Source organism: Gymnoscopelus braueri, assembly GCF_963280865.1.
Source record: "Gymnoscopelus braueri genome assembly, chromosome: 3".
Taxonomy (NCBI): Eukaryota; Metazoa; Chordata; class Actinopteri; order Myctophiformes; family Myctophidae; genus Gymnoscopelus; species Gymnoscopelus braueri.
Genome location: NC_137612.1, coordinates 34,753,904 through 34,770,212, shown reverse-complemented (window position 1 = coordinate 34,770,212; position 16,309 = coordinate 34,753,904). Strand labels below are relative to the sequence as shown.

At 41.2% G+C, this 16,309-nt stretch overlaps 2 protein-coding genes across 5 annotated transcripts in view; one reads left to right on the top strand and one right to left on the bottom strand.

Annotated features, from left to right (window-relative positions):
• The window catches only part of atg7 (ATG7 autophagy related 7 homolog), a 100,034-nt gene extending 94,861 nt beyond the window's left edge, over positions 1–5,173 (top strand). For all 3 annotated transcript variants that reach the window (XM_080421379.1, XM_080421377.1, XM_080421378.1), the window contains one exon: positions 3,699–5,173. In XM_080421379.1, coding sequence (XP_080277505.1) covers positions 3,699–3,731 — 33 coding nt within the window. In that variant the 3' untranslated portion in view covers positions 3,732–5,173. The remainder of the gene's footprint in view (positions 1–3,698) is intronic.
• Positions 5,174–6,154: 981 nt separating this feature from the next.
• vgll4b (vestigial-like family member 4b) overlaps positions 6,155–16,309 on the bottom strand; it is a 53,859-nt gene continuing 43,704 nt past the window's right edge. For both annotated transcript variants that reach the window (XM_080421427.1, XM_080421426.1), the window contains 3 exons: positions 14,252–14,528; positions 13,628–13,751; positions 6,155–12,046 (listed from right to left, as the gene is read on the bottom strand). In XM_080421427.1, the coding sequence (XP_080277553.1) occupies positions 11,784–12,046; positions 13,628–13,751; positions 14,252–14,528 (664 nt within the window). In that variant the 3' untranslated portion in view covers positions 6,155–11,783. The remainder of the gene's footprint in view (positions 12,047–13,627; positions 13,752–14,251; positions 14,529–16,309) is intronic.

Here is a 16,309-nt window from a genome sequence, read left to right as displayed (position 1 = left end):
GGTAAATATCTTATTTTTCCCCCTCATTTTCATATCCTAGTTCACATTTATTCATGAAGGACATGTTACTGAAAATGACTTCGATTGGCTAGCTTTCTATAATTGGAATGGAAGAATAATAAAAGATTCATACAAAATGAAAACATTACATTTTGGATGTCATTGAATTTTTATCTTTTTACACAAACCTGCGTATGGGTCGCCACAACTGAGTAAACAGTTGAGAAACATCCCAACTATTCAGCAGAGCCTGAATGAAAGTAGTAAAGCTGTTGGCTTCAGTTAGCCAGAGCTATTCATGTTACGTAAGGTCTCCCCCCTCCCTTCTGCCTTTGCTTGCCTCTTTTCAGCCTCTTTCATTTTGCACAAAGGAACACACACACACACACACACACACACACACACACACACACACACACACACACACACACACACACACACACACACACACACACACACACACACACCATCCAGCAAGGCATGGCGACTGTCCAGAGAGGGGCTCCAGTGTCGCTCCATTTCAAAGCGGCCTTTTGCTAGTTGTCCTTTTGATGGTCGCTACCAGGCTGCAGTGGGACATAATAGCCGAGGCCCTGAGCTTTGATATGAATTTGTCCCTGATTCTCCACACTGCCCTGGACCTCTCTGGAGCAACCCGACTCATGTCTGAATAAGGAACCTGACAGAGCTGGAAGATTAACAGTTCTGAAGACTTGAGCAACTGCACGCCATCCTGGTACCCGCTGACATCTACAGCTGCAGACTGGGGCTTGGAGCAGCAGGTTGCAGATTGGGTTCAGCTTGTGACTGTGAGGTTCCTTAATAACCAAATGTTCCCGACCGTCCCTATTCGGGGCATGTCATAATGGGCGAAAATAGGCAATCTTATATTGTATGGACCCCTGGGGGACCCCGATCAACGAAGTATATAGGGGTTTAAATTATTAAGACGGTAATAAAGCAACACAGACCAGGAGCTGCAACCATAGTTTAATCATATTAATTAATGATGTATACCTACCTACTGGACAGGCTTTATGTATGTCCACTTACCAAATCTAACCGTACAGTATAATTCATCAATATTCACAACTTACAGTATGCTGTGTGATGCTACCTATTTACACGGCTTTCCCACCTCCTCGAGTATGACGCTAAGAGCAACACGGCATATGAATGTCTTGAGTTTCTGTTGTGTGCAAGATCAGACCAGAGCTCGAGAGAGGGAGGGCGGGCGGGAGGTTGTGTTTAATTTCAGACCAGCGCTCACTCTGCACAAGATAGAGAGAGAGAGGGAATGAGGCAGAGTGTGTGTTGGAGGGAGAAAGAGAGAGAGAGAGTGGGAGAGAGCCTATTTCACCCACACAATAACCCGGCCAATGCTGGGTATTAGAACCTTAACATGGTCAGTTATTTCCCTGGGATGTTGCAACACTGTACTTCCACTCTCCCTCCCCAATGTGTCCTCTCTCCCCTTCACTCTCCTCTCCTTGCTCCCCGTTTCTGGTAATTTACAGAGGACCTCCACATGCAGCAATTACTGTAATGATGTGTATAATTATAGTTTTCTTTGTCTGTCTCTTTTCAAAAACATTGCAACCAGTGGCCAAAACCACAGCGATGGGGTGACACAGCTCTTTTGTATCAAAACTAGACCAGTTTAGTCTATCGTTTTGTATGGGGGGGGGAACTAAACAACAGCACAACATAAATACGACTCTTGGGGCCTGTGTGTGTCCTGTGTGATTCGGTCACAAGTGGACACCTTTAAATACAGGTGTGAACGCACTCAAATATTTTTGGGGACCCTTGCTCAGGCCACGTTCAGTGGACAAAGCCAAAGGAATAGCTTTCAGAATGGTCTAAACATTCTCCAAATGTTTGCTTCCTCTTCTATGGGACATGAGGTTTCTGAAGGATGGGGTTTCTAGTTTCTTGGCATATCGTTGGTGCTAAATTACCCATGTTGAAATGTTCAAATTCACTTGTAAACCCTGCACTAAACAAAACAAAAAACACTGTCCCTGGTCTAAGCATGGAAGGTCAGATTCAGTGGCTACGGGTCAAAGACTTTGTAGTGGCGTTCACATTTCATCTCTTACTGTACATTGGCCAAGCATCACTCAACAAAGCAATGTGTCATGTAGGTGTCAAATCCCTGTGCGTGTCAGTGTGTGTGTGAATATGGTTCACACACTCAGTGAGTGCCATGAGCATGCAACATTCCAGACGCTGTTAGAGGTATGTGAATTGCGTCTTATGGAAGAAAGCATGTGAAGAATCTGCTTCTGTGAGAATACCACTGTTGTTTACTGACACACTATTGCGTAAGCCCCCCCAACCTCTCTCTCTCTCTTTTAGAGCCGATATACCGGCCATTATTTGACTTTTTTGACGTTTTAAAGGATTTTAACATTTTCGAAAAACTTTCAAATTGATTAGAATTTAATTTTAACTTTTTGGCAAAATGTCTGTCAAAACATCGGTAATTGGTGGTGTAGATATCTCTAGGATCGGCATTTTACCCCAAAATCTGTTATTGGCCCGGGCTCTTCTCTTCTCTTCTCTACTCTCTCTCTCTCTCTATATATAATAACACTACATAAAAACACTATATAATAGTGTACATAATCTATCACTTACTGTATAGCATTTTCAAGGGAAACAAACTGCTTCATACAAGCAATCTGATTAGCTAGTCAACCAACCAATCCATTCCCAAACATTCTTTTCTTTGTAAATATTAAGTAAATATCCAGTTGTTGTTGGGTTTTTTTTTACCTTTCCTACAAATGTCATATTTTTTTTCTTCTCAAAGTAATACTAGGTAACGTTTTCAACAAAACTAAAGTTAAATTGTATATCTTTTGCGAGTGGCAAAAGTTTCACAACACCCACTCCGTGAATTTCACCCCCGGAAGCCTTTTATTTATATATTTTCTATTGAACGTGTACGGGGGGGACTTTCCCGGGAAAAGGACGTTCCTGGCCAACGTCATGACGTCGTGGCCGACGTCCTCAGGAACTACCGCAACGGTTTCCTGTTTGGCCAGGAACTACCGCGCTATTAACAAAAAGGAACCTCACGCTGATTTTAAGATAATGTAGGATTGGAAGATCGAAAAAGAACAGAAAAAGAAAGCACAGCTCATGGTAACTAATGCTCCACTGGCTAAGAGAAACGATCCGTAGATAGTATAAAACAATTAAAAGATCGCTTTTTGAAACGCTTCCGGCTTCCGGTGAAAACGAATGGAATTCTGGGTAATCGAGGACTAGGGAAATTGTATGCAGTGACGGTAGTGACCAGCAGAGGTTGCTAAAAATCGTTATTTGTGATTCTGCATTGTACAACTTTAAGTAAAAAATACAAACAAAAAAATAAGGCTTGAATTATACATTTATAACTATGATAATAGTTTGGGACACCGAATTTCTCTTTTGGGTATCGAGCTGAAAAGGTTTGGGAAGCCCCGATTTACTGTTTTATTGTATACATAATTACAATATACAGTATCAATCTTGGGTAATGTCTGATATTACCTGTACCTACATAATGTATGTATCTGTGAGTTATTTATTTATGGTGTTTTTGTGTAGCCATGTCAAAGACGTCTTTATACCAAATGACACATTAGTTTTTCATCGAATCATTTGATCGGATATGAAATATGAATCTTTTTTGTTTGACTCTGCAGATCTGGGACATGAGTGATGATGAGAGTATCTGAGTAGGAGGATGAGGAAGGACCAGAGGAACTGATGTGACAGACTGGACCAGGACCCAAGTCTCCTTTATACACTCTAGTATGAGGGTGTTATTATTTTTTCTTTTCTTTCTTTCTTTCTTTTTCATACACAGGAGATGGGAAGTGTTAAGTGTAAAACTAAAAGCACGTGTGGGAAGTGACTCTTTTTAAGCGAGTGCAGTCAGGTCCAAGTTAATTATTATCAAGCTGTATTAACAAATGGGTTTATCAGTTAGAGCTTGACGGAGAACAAAGCACATGAATACTGATAAAAGGAAGAGATTAAATGAAAGAGTAAGTGTAAGTGTGTGTAAAAGAGTAAGCTTCACAGTCTCCCACAGAAATGTCTTTAAAAAAAACCTGATAAGGAGGATAAATAACAAACTGTATGCATTATGGTCTCATCACGTCTACATCCTTAGCTAAGTTCAGTTCCAAAGATGTAGACTTTCACGATAGTGTAAAACCCCCCAAAACATCGTCAGTGAGTAATGGGCCATCCATACCAAGCACAATAACTCTTAACTATAAATACATTGTTAAAGTGGATGCCAAAGTCCACACCCACAACTGTAAGACAACATCAGAGTGGATGCTCACATAATTATCTTTATAGTTATTATAGTGTAAAAGTAATCCACACCAAGCACAACAACTGCAAAACAACTATAACATCTGATTCATGCTTACTTGTGCATCATGTCGTGCAACTAAAATAGCCAATGTAGAAGCTCACAAAACGTCACATTGCGAAGCATTGTGAGCTTGTTGGTCAGCTATTTTATAAGTCACTGTTTGTTCACTGATATGGTTGGTAGAAATTCCAAGTAAGAGAGATTCACATTTCACTTATATGTGGCTTAATTGAATGCTAAGTGAGGGGACAACATACAGTACATAATATGGGGGACTATAATATTTAGGGACTAATGTTGATGTGAAATTGGTAATCAACCATAATCACTTGAGACTCACTCACTCATTCACTCACGCATACACTCACTCACTGCAGGTTTGGAGTTTTAGACCTGTCTTTATGACTGGTGCATTTTCTCTCTAAAAGTTGACATCGGGTTGGCCAAGGATAGAGAAACCGTCCTGTTACTGAATGGTCACAGGATCAATTCCCTGAGTCAGCCAGTACATGAATGTGTTTTGTCCCTTTATGTCTGTTGACCCTCTCTCTCGGACGATGTCCGAACTACAATAAACATGGCGTCGCATCTAGTGTCCAATCGGTGTGCCGTCTTATTTGAAGCGGTGTGCTTCAAATAACTAAAGGAATTGTTAACCAGTACAGTGGATGTCCAGGATAGACCAGGATCAAAATGTCTCGGTGGAAGAGAAATTAGACCACCTCCAACCATTGCAGAGGTGCTATTTAAATTGAAACAATTCTAATTAAACATACTCTGCCAAACAGATGTGTTAAAAAAAATAAAAAATAAGTCCTGGATTGTAGCTTTACTGCTCACTCACTCCAAATACAGGAGCATCAGGTAAATGAATGTTAATGGCACTTCTTGCCTCCACTCCAAGACTGTGCCCTGTGTTTTTACAACCCAGTGCCTTTTGGAAGCCCCAGACATGCTCCCAAGTCATGGTACCATACCAAATGCACCATCAAATTGCAGTGCTGTTTCATATGAAAATGGCTTTCTGCGCAATAAACACTTAAACACAATGCCACAATGCCAGACTGCCCTGGAGCTACCACTGTACTGTACCTAATGTTTTGGAGCTACTACTGTACATTGCGTACTGGGTAATTAAATATATATATTATAACCCTCTGTTCTGTATGTGTGTGCATGCCGGTTGTTTATGTGGAATTTCCCTTGTGTTTGTAAAAATAAAAAACTGTTAACATGTATGGACAATATGTATATTCTAAAGTAACAAAGGGATATTTAATCACCATCTGGAATAAAATGTTTCTTTTATCAATGTCCTTTCTTTTCCATATTTTCATGGAGTTTTATAGATATGATAATTGATGCAGCTAATATTTAAAGAAGAAAGTTGTCACTCTAGTTACTATATAAACAAGAATAGTTTAATATAATGTATGTATTGGTGGCACCAATATTTAAAGAAGACACTACATAAACTAGAATAGTTGCCTATATATTTTCAATCTTTCTACAACTTTAAACCCTCTAGACTTAGTACCTCAACTCTCTGTACTTGGACCGCTTATTTCTGTCTACACTAAATGTTTTTTTACAAAAATAGCGGATCTACAAGCTCACATGTCGTAAGACTCGCAACACACTGTGTTGTGAACTTGTAGATCTGCTATGTCTAATGTTCCCCCTAGAATATGGATACTAGGGTTCAAGTGGTTAATATAGTATACACATACTGCACATTTTCACAGAAAAAAATGACCCACACTATTAGACTGTGGCTTAAGAGCACTTTATTGTTCATCAAGGCTACTTTACGTACAAAAAAGGTGGCCTGCCAAAACCTTTTTAGTAGGAGACACAGAGCCACAGATTGACTGTTTCTTGATACAGTTTTTACAGGTTTCTACCACCATGTCCATGCTACTTCCATGTCAAAAATGAACAAGAGAAAAAAAGATATTCATCCTCCACCGTTGTTAGCATCAATGTTTCCATTTTAATTTGTTACTTTCAGGGGCCATTTTGTGACCCTAGATACAGTACATACTACATAGTATGTCAATGGTATTCAAAATTTACCTCAGCAATGAGCAACAAATGCATGCTCAAATGCATCTCAGCCAATAGATAATCCCATAAGTCCCAATGATTCACACTGAGACACACATGAACCTTATGTTTAGATGCAGTTGAGAAACTTGCACAAAGCCGGATGAGCTTGTTATCAAATTAACTTCAATTGAACTCGTTTTTACATATAGGGTGCGTTCGAAAATACAGCACTGAGCGCACTGGCCAATACAAACTAATAGGCGAGTGTGCTCCGGTGCGTAATTTTCGAACGCGCCCAAGATGTGGCTAATGAGTGGGACTTAAAAGCTTATCTGGGCAGTTTGATAGATTTTATTGACCCAGGCATGTTTAGTCAATCACGAGCAATGTATTTGAAATGGATTGAAAATAATATTACAATATTAGTTGTGATGATTGATATACTGTAGCTCCTGAAGTCTTCTGAGCTTCTTACTCGTGCTTACTCTAACGTTAATATTACATGCTGGTGTGGATATTTAACCGGCCTGCCAACCCATGACTAGTAATTTACTAGTTTATGGTTTGGGGATGTTATCCAATCAAATTTCATCGATGTTTCAAATGGAATAGATGAAAAAAAATCACTCTATTTTTAATCTATTACAAGGATGAACCTTTTTTGTTCATTAGTCTCAGCTGTCAGATGGTTCGACAAGAGTATTTATTCATTTTGATGTTTGAAAAGATAAACGGAGACCGCCAAAGTAGCTGTTGTCACAGACACACCAGTGGCGCTTAACGCAGTTTCATACATTTCCTGTGTTCCTGCACTTTAACCTTTTTTTTTCTATCAAGACAAACTCTATTAACAAAAAAGATCAACTTTTTTCACAAAAAAAAGAAAATGCATGATTACAATATAAGGACAGGAAAAAAAACAATTAAATAGCTACATATCATTAACAAATTAATTGTTCCTCAAAAAATACCTACGATTTTTTTTCTCTGTACATTCGTTACGCACAGCGTAATGATGGTCTTATTATACCTATTATAAAAAAAAGTATTTTTTTTTTTATTAAGTGATTTTCCTACAGTGTGTAGGGAAGTGTGTGCCGAAGCAGAGAGAGCCTTCTACCTACAGGGTGGTAGTGAAATGATAATAAAAATGAATAATAAAACCTCAGGACACGAAGCCCTTTTCCCTCTTATAATTTCCTCATGTGTTACTAATTACATCTAATCTCAATCAGGGAGGTTTAGAAACGGGGGGTACATGTGAACTCCCCCCTCTCCTCACTTAAAAGTGGAGATAGCACAAACTGTTGAAGTACTTATTTAAACAAGATGCATCTCTCAAAAGGTTATCTAATGCTTCATTTATGCTCTGTCATATGACGGCGTCACAGCTCGAAATGGCAGATGTATAAGCTCACATCTTGAGCGTGTAAATGTGCCACATTCATCGTACAACAAAGTATAAATCGGGCTTAACTCAGATACTGGCAGGTGCTGTTACAATACCTCAATCGACTGGCAGGTGGGTTATAAATCTGAGTGCTTGGAATTCACAATGCCAGAATAGTTTTTGGTTGGCTCTGGTTCCACCATGTCCAAAAAACGTATCAGTTGATGGAAGATGGAATGTATGGGCATTCTAATACCCATGACAGAACACAGCTCCTTGACAGAGCTTGGGACGTGTTCTGGCATGCCATCGAAGCAGTAGATACTTGCATATTCCATACTTATGCTTATTCCTTAAAGTATAAGCAATTGCATATAACTGAGGTCACATTAATCCCTACAGAGCCCGGAAATATGTTATTAATCAGAATGAATAGCTAATGTGAAAGTTGTGGCAGTCATGTCCAATTAACCATTCTACCAATGGTTATAGAGAAGGGAAAAAAGCAATGAAAAAAAAAAAAAACATGACTTTTTCAGAGCATTGGATTTGTCCCCAGCCGTTCACAATGTCTACATTATGAGTTTCCCAAAATGTTTGAAGCCAAATACTTGATTGTTGCATTATAATGCAATGATGATTAAAAAACATTGCTCGATGGCCAATCGTATTGATTCATAAACAAACAAACAAAGTAAAATGACACACTTTGTAATTCTAGGCAACTCAATTTAGCTGGTGGAACAAGCAAAAACCATGATGGAACTCTAGGTTGCCTTTGACTAGTTAGTAGCTGGGTTTGTGGATATTGTGATATAGTGTGTGTATGAAGCCTGTACAACGTTCCCTATAGGAGGAATGTATGCCACCTTGATACAGGCTCCTGTGTAAAGTATAATTAAATTCATTTCCTCTGCTGCAGCAGCCTAGCTTAACCGCATCAACAACACAATGTTGTTCAGAGAAGAAAACATTGAAATACAAAATAGATCTGGACACCAAGGCAAGAACAAAGCAAGTCAATTGCTGAAGGCCCTACAGTGGAGTCAGGTATGCGATGTCACACTGAAAAAGAGTTGCTTGAAAAATAGAAATCTTAAAAATATGTCAACGGTCTCCCTTTTTTGACAAATCTTTTATGCTAAGGTGTCGTCTACTGCATTTTAGTGGAAACAATTGATAATTCTTGGCGATTGTTTTGGGGAAACCACCTGGTGTTCTAAAATGTGCACATTCACATACCTGATCTTACACCTACTGTAAGAGACGAGACCCAGCTTCCCAAAAAGGCATCTTAGCATTGTGACTTTACAATGGAATGTGGGCAGCTTTTTGCAGATTACAACAGACACGGAAATGTTAGCCTGCTAGCCCACAGCAGGTACTTGCCTCACTGAGCTAGTGCACAATCATTGTTAGCTACAATTTGACCGAGGGCTGAAGGATGTGGTAGCACAAAGCTAACCAAACATCCTAAAGGACTCGTTCCTACAATCCTTCAATTCCATATTTAGCTAAGATCCTCTTTGGGAAACCGGTCCCTGAGTGCCTGTCTGGTGTCACAGCTCAGTCATGCAGAAGGTTGTAGCATCCTGTACCACTGATGGATCAACATCTTAAGAAACCCAAATCGGACACATTTCCCAAAGCCACCATAACACCAAATTGATAATTGTTCCATTGGTAGCCGACGGCACCAAACTCTTGTGTGCCGCGGTGGTTTTGGAAAACACAGCTGTCAACATTTAACAGAGCCTGTCCGGAGGCTGTCCCACTATAGCTGTCTGTTACCATATTGAGATTACTGAAAAACCAAAAAATACAAAATAATAATAATAATAATAACAATAATAATATGGAGTACAACTGACCCAGCAGTGAGTGTATAGTGTCTACGACTGTTACTGACAACAACAGAAAGAACTAACATCTGAATCAAAGGCTAGTAGTAGTAAGATTGAAATGCCTAAAAATAAAAACACAAATAGATACCAGCTATTAAAAAAACAAAGGAAAAAAAAACATGCATCTGTTAAAGCACTAGTTTACCCATCAAACCTTCTAAAAAAATCTATCAAACCACAGTGTGTAGGAGAAGGAGGGAGGAAACGGGGGTAGGAGACAGAGCAAGGGGGGGGGGGGCATTTGAACCAAATATAATTACAACAACCGTGTTCAAAGAGTGAAACACACACACAAAGGAGTGTTTGAAGAAAGAGATCTGAGTAATCTTCTCTCTCCCCTGGTTGAGAGACTAGACTTTTCAAACCACAAGGTGACATGCAACATCACCCATCCTATCATCACTGTCAGCAGTTAAGCCCTTGAAACACATCAAAGCACGTTATTCAGCAAAGCCCCCTGACACACTGGAGCTTGTACAGCTGGCCGTTGTTGATTTTTGCATTTTGTTTTGTTTTATACTTTGGATTTCATAATCTTTCCATCGTGTTTGCCATGTCCCTCGACACCGTAATCATCTGACCCACTGTCAACCACATGAACCCTAGCGTCCCTATTCTGGGGCGAACATTTGGCGAAAATAGCCAAAGAAAAAAAGGAGGCGGTCTTGTTTAGACCCCTGGGGGACCCGGGTCAACTAAGCATACAGTGTTAAAGTGGTTAAATGCACCATGTAACCACGTCCTAAAACAATAACACTGTACAACAAATAATCAATGCTGATATTAATGAGCACCGGAATAAGCTCATTTATTGAACTGGGTGTATTTGTATGTTAATAATCAGCATGTTATGTGCCCATTTTTCTCATGTTAATAATGTATTTCCAATATGTTCACTGACCAGACATGCCAATTGTTCTAGCCAGTCATGGCTAATGTTATTTCTGTTGGGCCTAAAGCAAAAAACGAAACTGCAATGGAACTAGAACTTAATTTCTATCAAATCAGCTGTGTCAGCTCCAGTGTGTGCAAGGCCAGATTACATAGTTCAACAGAGTTTAACCCTCTACAACAGTAGTGCAAAATCAGACTTTTCCCTTCGCTTTACGTAGACACATACGGAGCAGCACCAACCAGGACACACAGTTACACAGGGGAGAGTGTGAGAGAACGGCAGCAGTGGCTGAGAGAGAGAGAGAATTAAACAAGATAAAAATAGAGGAGTGATCATAAAATGGCTTTTGTTCTTTTATCTTTTTCCTTTCCAAGAGGGGGCGAGATAAGATCTGCATCCGAGGTTTCTTTGGTAGCGCAGTCAGGTGGTTTGTAACGACGTTCTCCATCTCCGTAATAATAATAATAATAATAACAATAATAATAATAATGTGTTTTTCACGTTGCTTTCCTTTCAAATATCGGGCGTCTCATAATGCAAAAGCAGTACACAAAACTACTTTAAAAAAAAAGGAAAAGAAAGAAAGAAGATGTAAAGTTAAAACAACAAAACGAAAGTTTAAAAACAACTCCTCTCGTCGCTCTGTTTTTATGTACATGGTTATGGACACTAGTTCAGCTCCAAGCTTGGCATGCAGGGTTGATTGTTTGAAGAGCATGGAGCCAAGTGATGCGCCAGACAAGTCCCAACGTCGACCCCCTTTAAAACCTTAAAACCTTCACCACGTTATAACTGGACCTTAGCTAGCACGTTAGTGTCAGCTACGCAAACAGCAAAAAGCGTTCCCGCTTTATCGAGCGGTAGGGAAACGCGTCCTGTTATTATTGCTTTCATTGATCCTCTGCGAGTGCACAGGGGGAGGGTGGGGAGGGAGTAGTGCCTCTGAGTTTTTTCATGTGGTTTGGGAGACCAGCCGGCGAGCAGACGCTCCTCGAGGGTGCTCCCAAATAGAGCGAACAACAAAGGCCGGGGGCGGGGGTTTAGAGCTGGAGTTGATGGGGAAGGTCAGAAGGGTGCACACCACAGGGACAAGGGGCGGGGGGGGGGGGGGGGGTGAGCGGGTGAAGTGGGCGGGGTTAATCCCTCTAAATCCCTCCCCCTTCAGGAGACGACGGAAGGGGAGTGGTTGTGGTTGACCATGTGACTGTTGGGGGAGGAGTTTGGGCTGCTGCCGGACGATGAGGGGCTCCCCTTGTTGTTCTTGATCTGGAGCCAGGTCTCTCCCAGGGCCTTGGCGAAGTGGTCGTCCACGGAGCCCGTGATGGATACCGAGTTGGTGGCCACGGGCTCGGGCTCCTTGTAGTTCTTCCCCAGACTGCGACGGAAGTGCTCCTCGATCACTGGATCACAGGCCGTGTTGTTGGCTGGTCGGGTGGAGAGGAGAGGGTTATGTTACATAATTATAAACCACTCCTTGTGTCTGATTGTTATATTGTTATACATAGTTGCTGATCAGTAGGCACTTTCCATCAATTTTAAAAGTAAGCATGTAGGATTCTGAGAAAAAAAACGAGATAGAAAGCATGAAACTCGCTCTGACACTAATCTTTTTCTATGCCGTTTGAAGTTCCATGCTTAATCACAATGAGGTCATGAGAATCATAAAACAGTCTGGTAAAGCTATCAAACCGAAGAAAATGTGACAGTTAAGCCTGATTTATACGTAGTTGCGTGTGGGTGTCGTGCACCGAATCTGCAAGCACAGCCGATCTGCAAGCCTTTACAACACATCGTGTTGCGACGTGTTGTGAGCTTGCAAATTCGGCCTTTTCAGTGCACAACACCTGCGCGCAACTAATACTAAGCATAGTATTTTGGGGCGAGCATTAAATCAGCATTAAATCACATCTGTGCTATTGGAACTACCATCATGACTATGGATGAAGGATGAAACAAAGACAACTGAAAACAAGGGGAAATAGGGGGATTTCTAACCCTGCTCTCATTAACATCTGTTACATAAGTCTGTTTCCAGTCTGAAGAGAGTGGTGTGTTTTCTCTGGAGCAGATGCATGTTCCTGAGAGTGTTTCCCACACAGTCTAGTGGTCAGCTCACATTGGAGAGAGACCATCTACGTTTCAGATGAAACCACAGCATTCTACTGCTAATAATTCTGCTATGCTGGCAATCAATCAATGAATCAATCAATGAATCAATCAATCAATCAATGAATCAATCAATCAATCACTCAAATCAACAAAGACCTGTCATTTATTCATACTTGAAGGAAAAACATATATATTTGATACAAAACGTTCAATGGAATAGATAGAACCTTAAGTAAAGATGCTTTATTTTCCTTTCTTTTTATTTTACTAGAATTATTTAATGATTTAGCGAATGATCTACTAAATCAAAATCAACTGGGCGGCATATTTACTACCGGTAATTCATATCCTGCTCATTTTGCAAACTCAATTCTGATTTCTTCAAGATAACCAACGCTCTGATCTGATTTGACAATTGGGAGAGAAAAATACAACTTAGAAATGTTGTTACTGAAATAAACCAAATATTCTATCACTGTATTTTCTAATATCCTTTACCAAATCCATGAGTGTAACACTGTGTAACAGTGTGCAATGTGGAATGTTTAAGCACTCTTGGAAACACATCAGTTGAAACTAACTACATAACATAAATAATGTGCTTCTCGCTAAACATGCAACCCAGGTGTTGTTGAGTGTGCACATGTTTGCTTCCTGCCTGTCTCTCTTGCTCGGTTTTGTGTGTGTGTGTGTGTGTGTGTGTGTGTGTGTGTGTGTGTGTGTGTGTGTGTGTGTGTGTGTGTGTGTGTGTGTGTGTGTGTGTGTGTGTGTGTGTGACTGTGTGTGTGTGTGTGTGTGTGTGTGTGTGTGTGTGTGTGTGTGTGTGTGTGTGCGCACATTAATCACTTAGTACCTATTTTAATACTTTCGAAAATAGCTGACCATTTTGAACTTACTGTTGTTGCTGGCTCTCCTGAAGTTATTGGCGAGGCTTGAGCAGCCGTTGTGAGACACCGGACAGTGGGACAGGTTACAGTTGCGGTTATTGGCCGGGACGCAAGTGATCACTGATGGACGATTCTGAAAGCAACGCACGCATAGACACAAATTATTACCTCTGGTCGTCTGTGAGCGCGGAACCGCAACACAGAGCCATAAGAGGAACAAAAATATCTATTATGCTTGAGTAAATGAAACTAATTCAATTAACTATCTAGAGAAATGGCTAAAATATCTTTTTATTAGAACACTGGGGGATGGGCAGGGGGGGCGTGAGGTAGAGGGGTGTGGAATGCCATAAAACATTTGAAAGGGGCCGGTGATTGGCTGCAATCCTAGTGATTGATTTCTTGATAGGTAAGTACTATATAACAGCTAGTTTTAAGGTCAAGGTTTCTCTGTGCTTGTAGATCGGCCGTGTATTTTCACTATTTTTGCACGACAGTTGTGCAACAAAGTATGAAATAACGCTCAAGTGCTTAATCGATTCTCTGATATATAAATCGATAATTCTAAGTAATCAATCAATAGAATAATCGGCAAGAAAATACAGCCCTAATAAATATACACAATGTACATACCTGCTGGCGTTCCACGGGGCTGACGGCATGCGGCACTGAGACCAGGGACGCCGTGCTACTGCTGCTGCCGCGCACGCCATCCACCACGCTGTTCTTGGTGAGCGCCAGCGGCTGGTCCATGCTGGCCAGGGCAGCCAGGTGGTGGTGGTGGTGGTGGTGGTGGCTGTACAGGTGGTTGCCGTGGACGCCCAGGGGGCCGCCGGGCGCCACCACGCGCTCGATGGGGCTCCGGCGGTCCTTGGCTGTGATGGAGCTACGATAATCTCCGTTGGGCTTCCTAGGGGAAAGAGAGAGAGAGAGAGAGAGAGAGACAGTGAGATTTAGCGCTCTCTCTACGATGCACTATATCATCCTCGAGTGGGTTAGCTAAATGATTTATAGTTAAGAAGCAAATGGACCTTTAAGGGTCTGTGACTCTATTTTGTAGATTTGTAGATTGGGGTCCCAGAACAAATGGGGGTCCGTGGCCTAAAGCATATAAAACTGGGGGTCCTTTAAATGAAAAAGGTTGGTGAATCACTGTCACAGTACAAACAGTCAGGAACAGCGTAGCTTTTAATACTAACCCCACCCTCTTTATGGCCTACTGGAGTGGAGGGCTTGAGTAACCACTTGAACCATGGCGTCCCTATTCCCTGCTGGCATGTCATAATAGGCGAACTGGGGGACCTTGGTCAGCAAAGTACTGTATATGGGGTTTAAGTGGTTAAAACACTCACAGACAACACACTGTGCCATGGAATCAAGGAGGGAACACCCTTATCCAACATGGAAAGAGAGACTCTCTCCAGCCAGAGAGAGGCAGACAGCCACCATGGAGCTCAACAGCTCTGAAGTGGTTTCCTCACAGTGTATCAAATCAACCTCTATCTTTCCAGTCGGCCTGGGCCCACCACTGTAAAAAATAAAATGCAAAAGCAGAAACTATCATACTATGAGGTAGGGCAGCACAATATGTAAAAAAAAATCATCGTCATCGCAATATCAACATGCACAATATACATATTGCAAAGGCAATATACATATTGCATTTCAACATTCCAGGTAAAGAATGTTTTTGTTCAGATTAGAATTTTTTTTTAAGGGGAGCAGTGATAAACTGTATTGCTAAGTTGGTGGTATTCATTGTCAATAGCAGCTGTAGACAGGTGCAAAGTGTTCAGAAATACCATGTTGTTGGATTGGAAATATGCAGAAATCACTTTCTTTCGGTTTACGAGGTGCACTGACTGCCCATTCTCCTTCCATACAGAAAAAGACGGACTTCTCTCATTGCCAGGAAATCCTTAGTTTTACTCCTCAATCATGACCTCATGTTTTTTAATCTTGGACAAACAACCGATAAGGATGATGAAAAAGATTATGGACCAAACCATTTAACACAATGTGATATGTGGCCTCGTGCTCAGCCTCTGACCTCCAATCTCTGGTGACCATTAATTTTGTAGATACTTAGTCGTTTGATGAGGCCTGACGTTTCGTGTAGCGGCGTATCGCTCGACAAACAGCAATCATGTTGTTCTGTGCTTCAAATGTGGTCTGCCAAAGTGTTTCAGTGTGTGTGTGTGTGTGTGTGTGTGTGTGTGTGTGTGTGTGTGTGTGTGTGTGTGTGTGTGTGTGTGTGTGTGTGTGTGTGTGTGTGTGTGTGTGTGTGTGTGTGTGTGTGTGTGTGTGTGTGTCTCTGTGTGTGTTTGACTGTGTTTTCCACCCTTCATGCTGCTACAATGCTCTCCCACAATTTGAGGCCCAGTTACAGGGAGTGAGATTTACTGTACTCCCCTCTTACGCTCTCTTTCATGATGGGCTCACGTGCACACGCGCAAATGCACACACACGCACAGACCTTGTCGGTTGGAATTGTGTTGCTAGGGAACCATTTGGGTCCAAGTTTGTTTCCTGTCAGCTACTGATATTCACAAACACCCGCAACAGGAAATAAACTTGGATCCATTTAGAATGTTTATGTTGTGGAGTGTGAAAAGGTCTATTGTGTGTGCCGTCCATTTGCACACAGGAACGGTTGCTAAAACTAAAACAACAATCAAGAAAAGGGGAAAA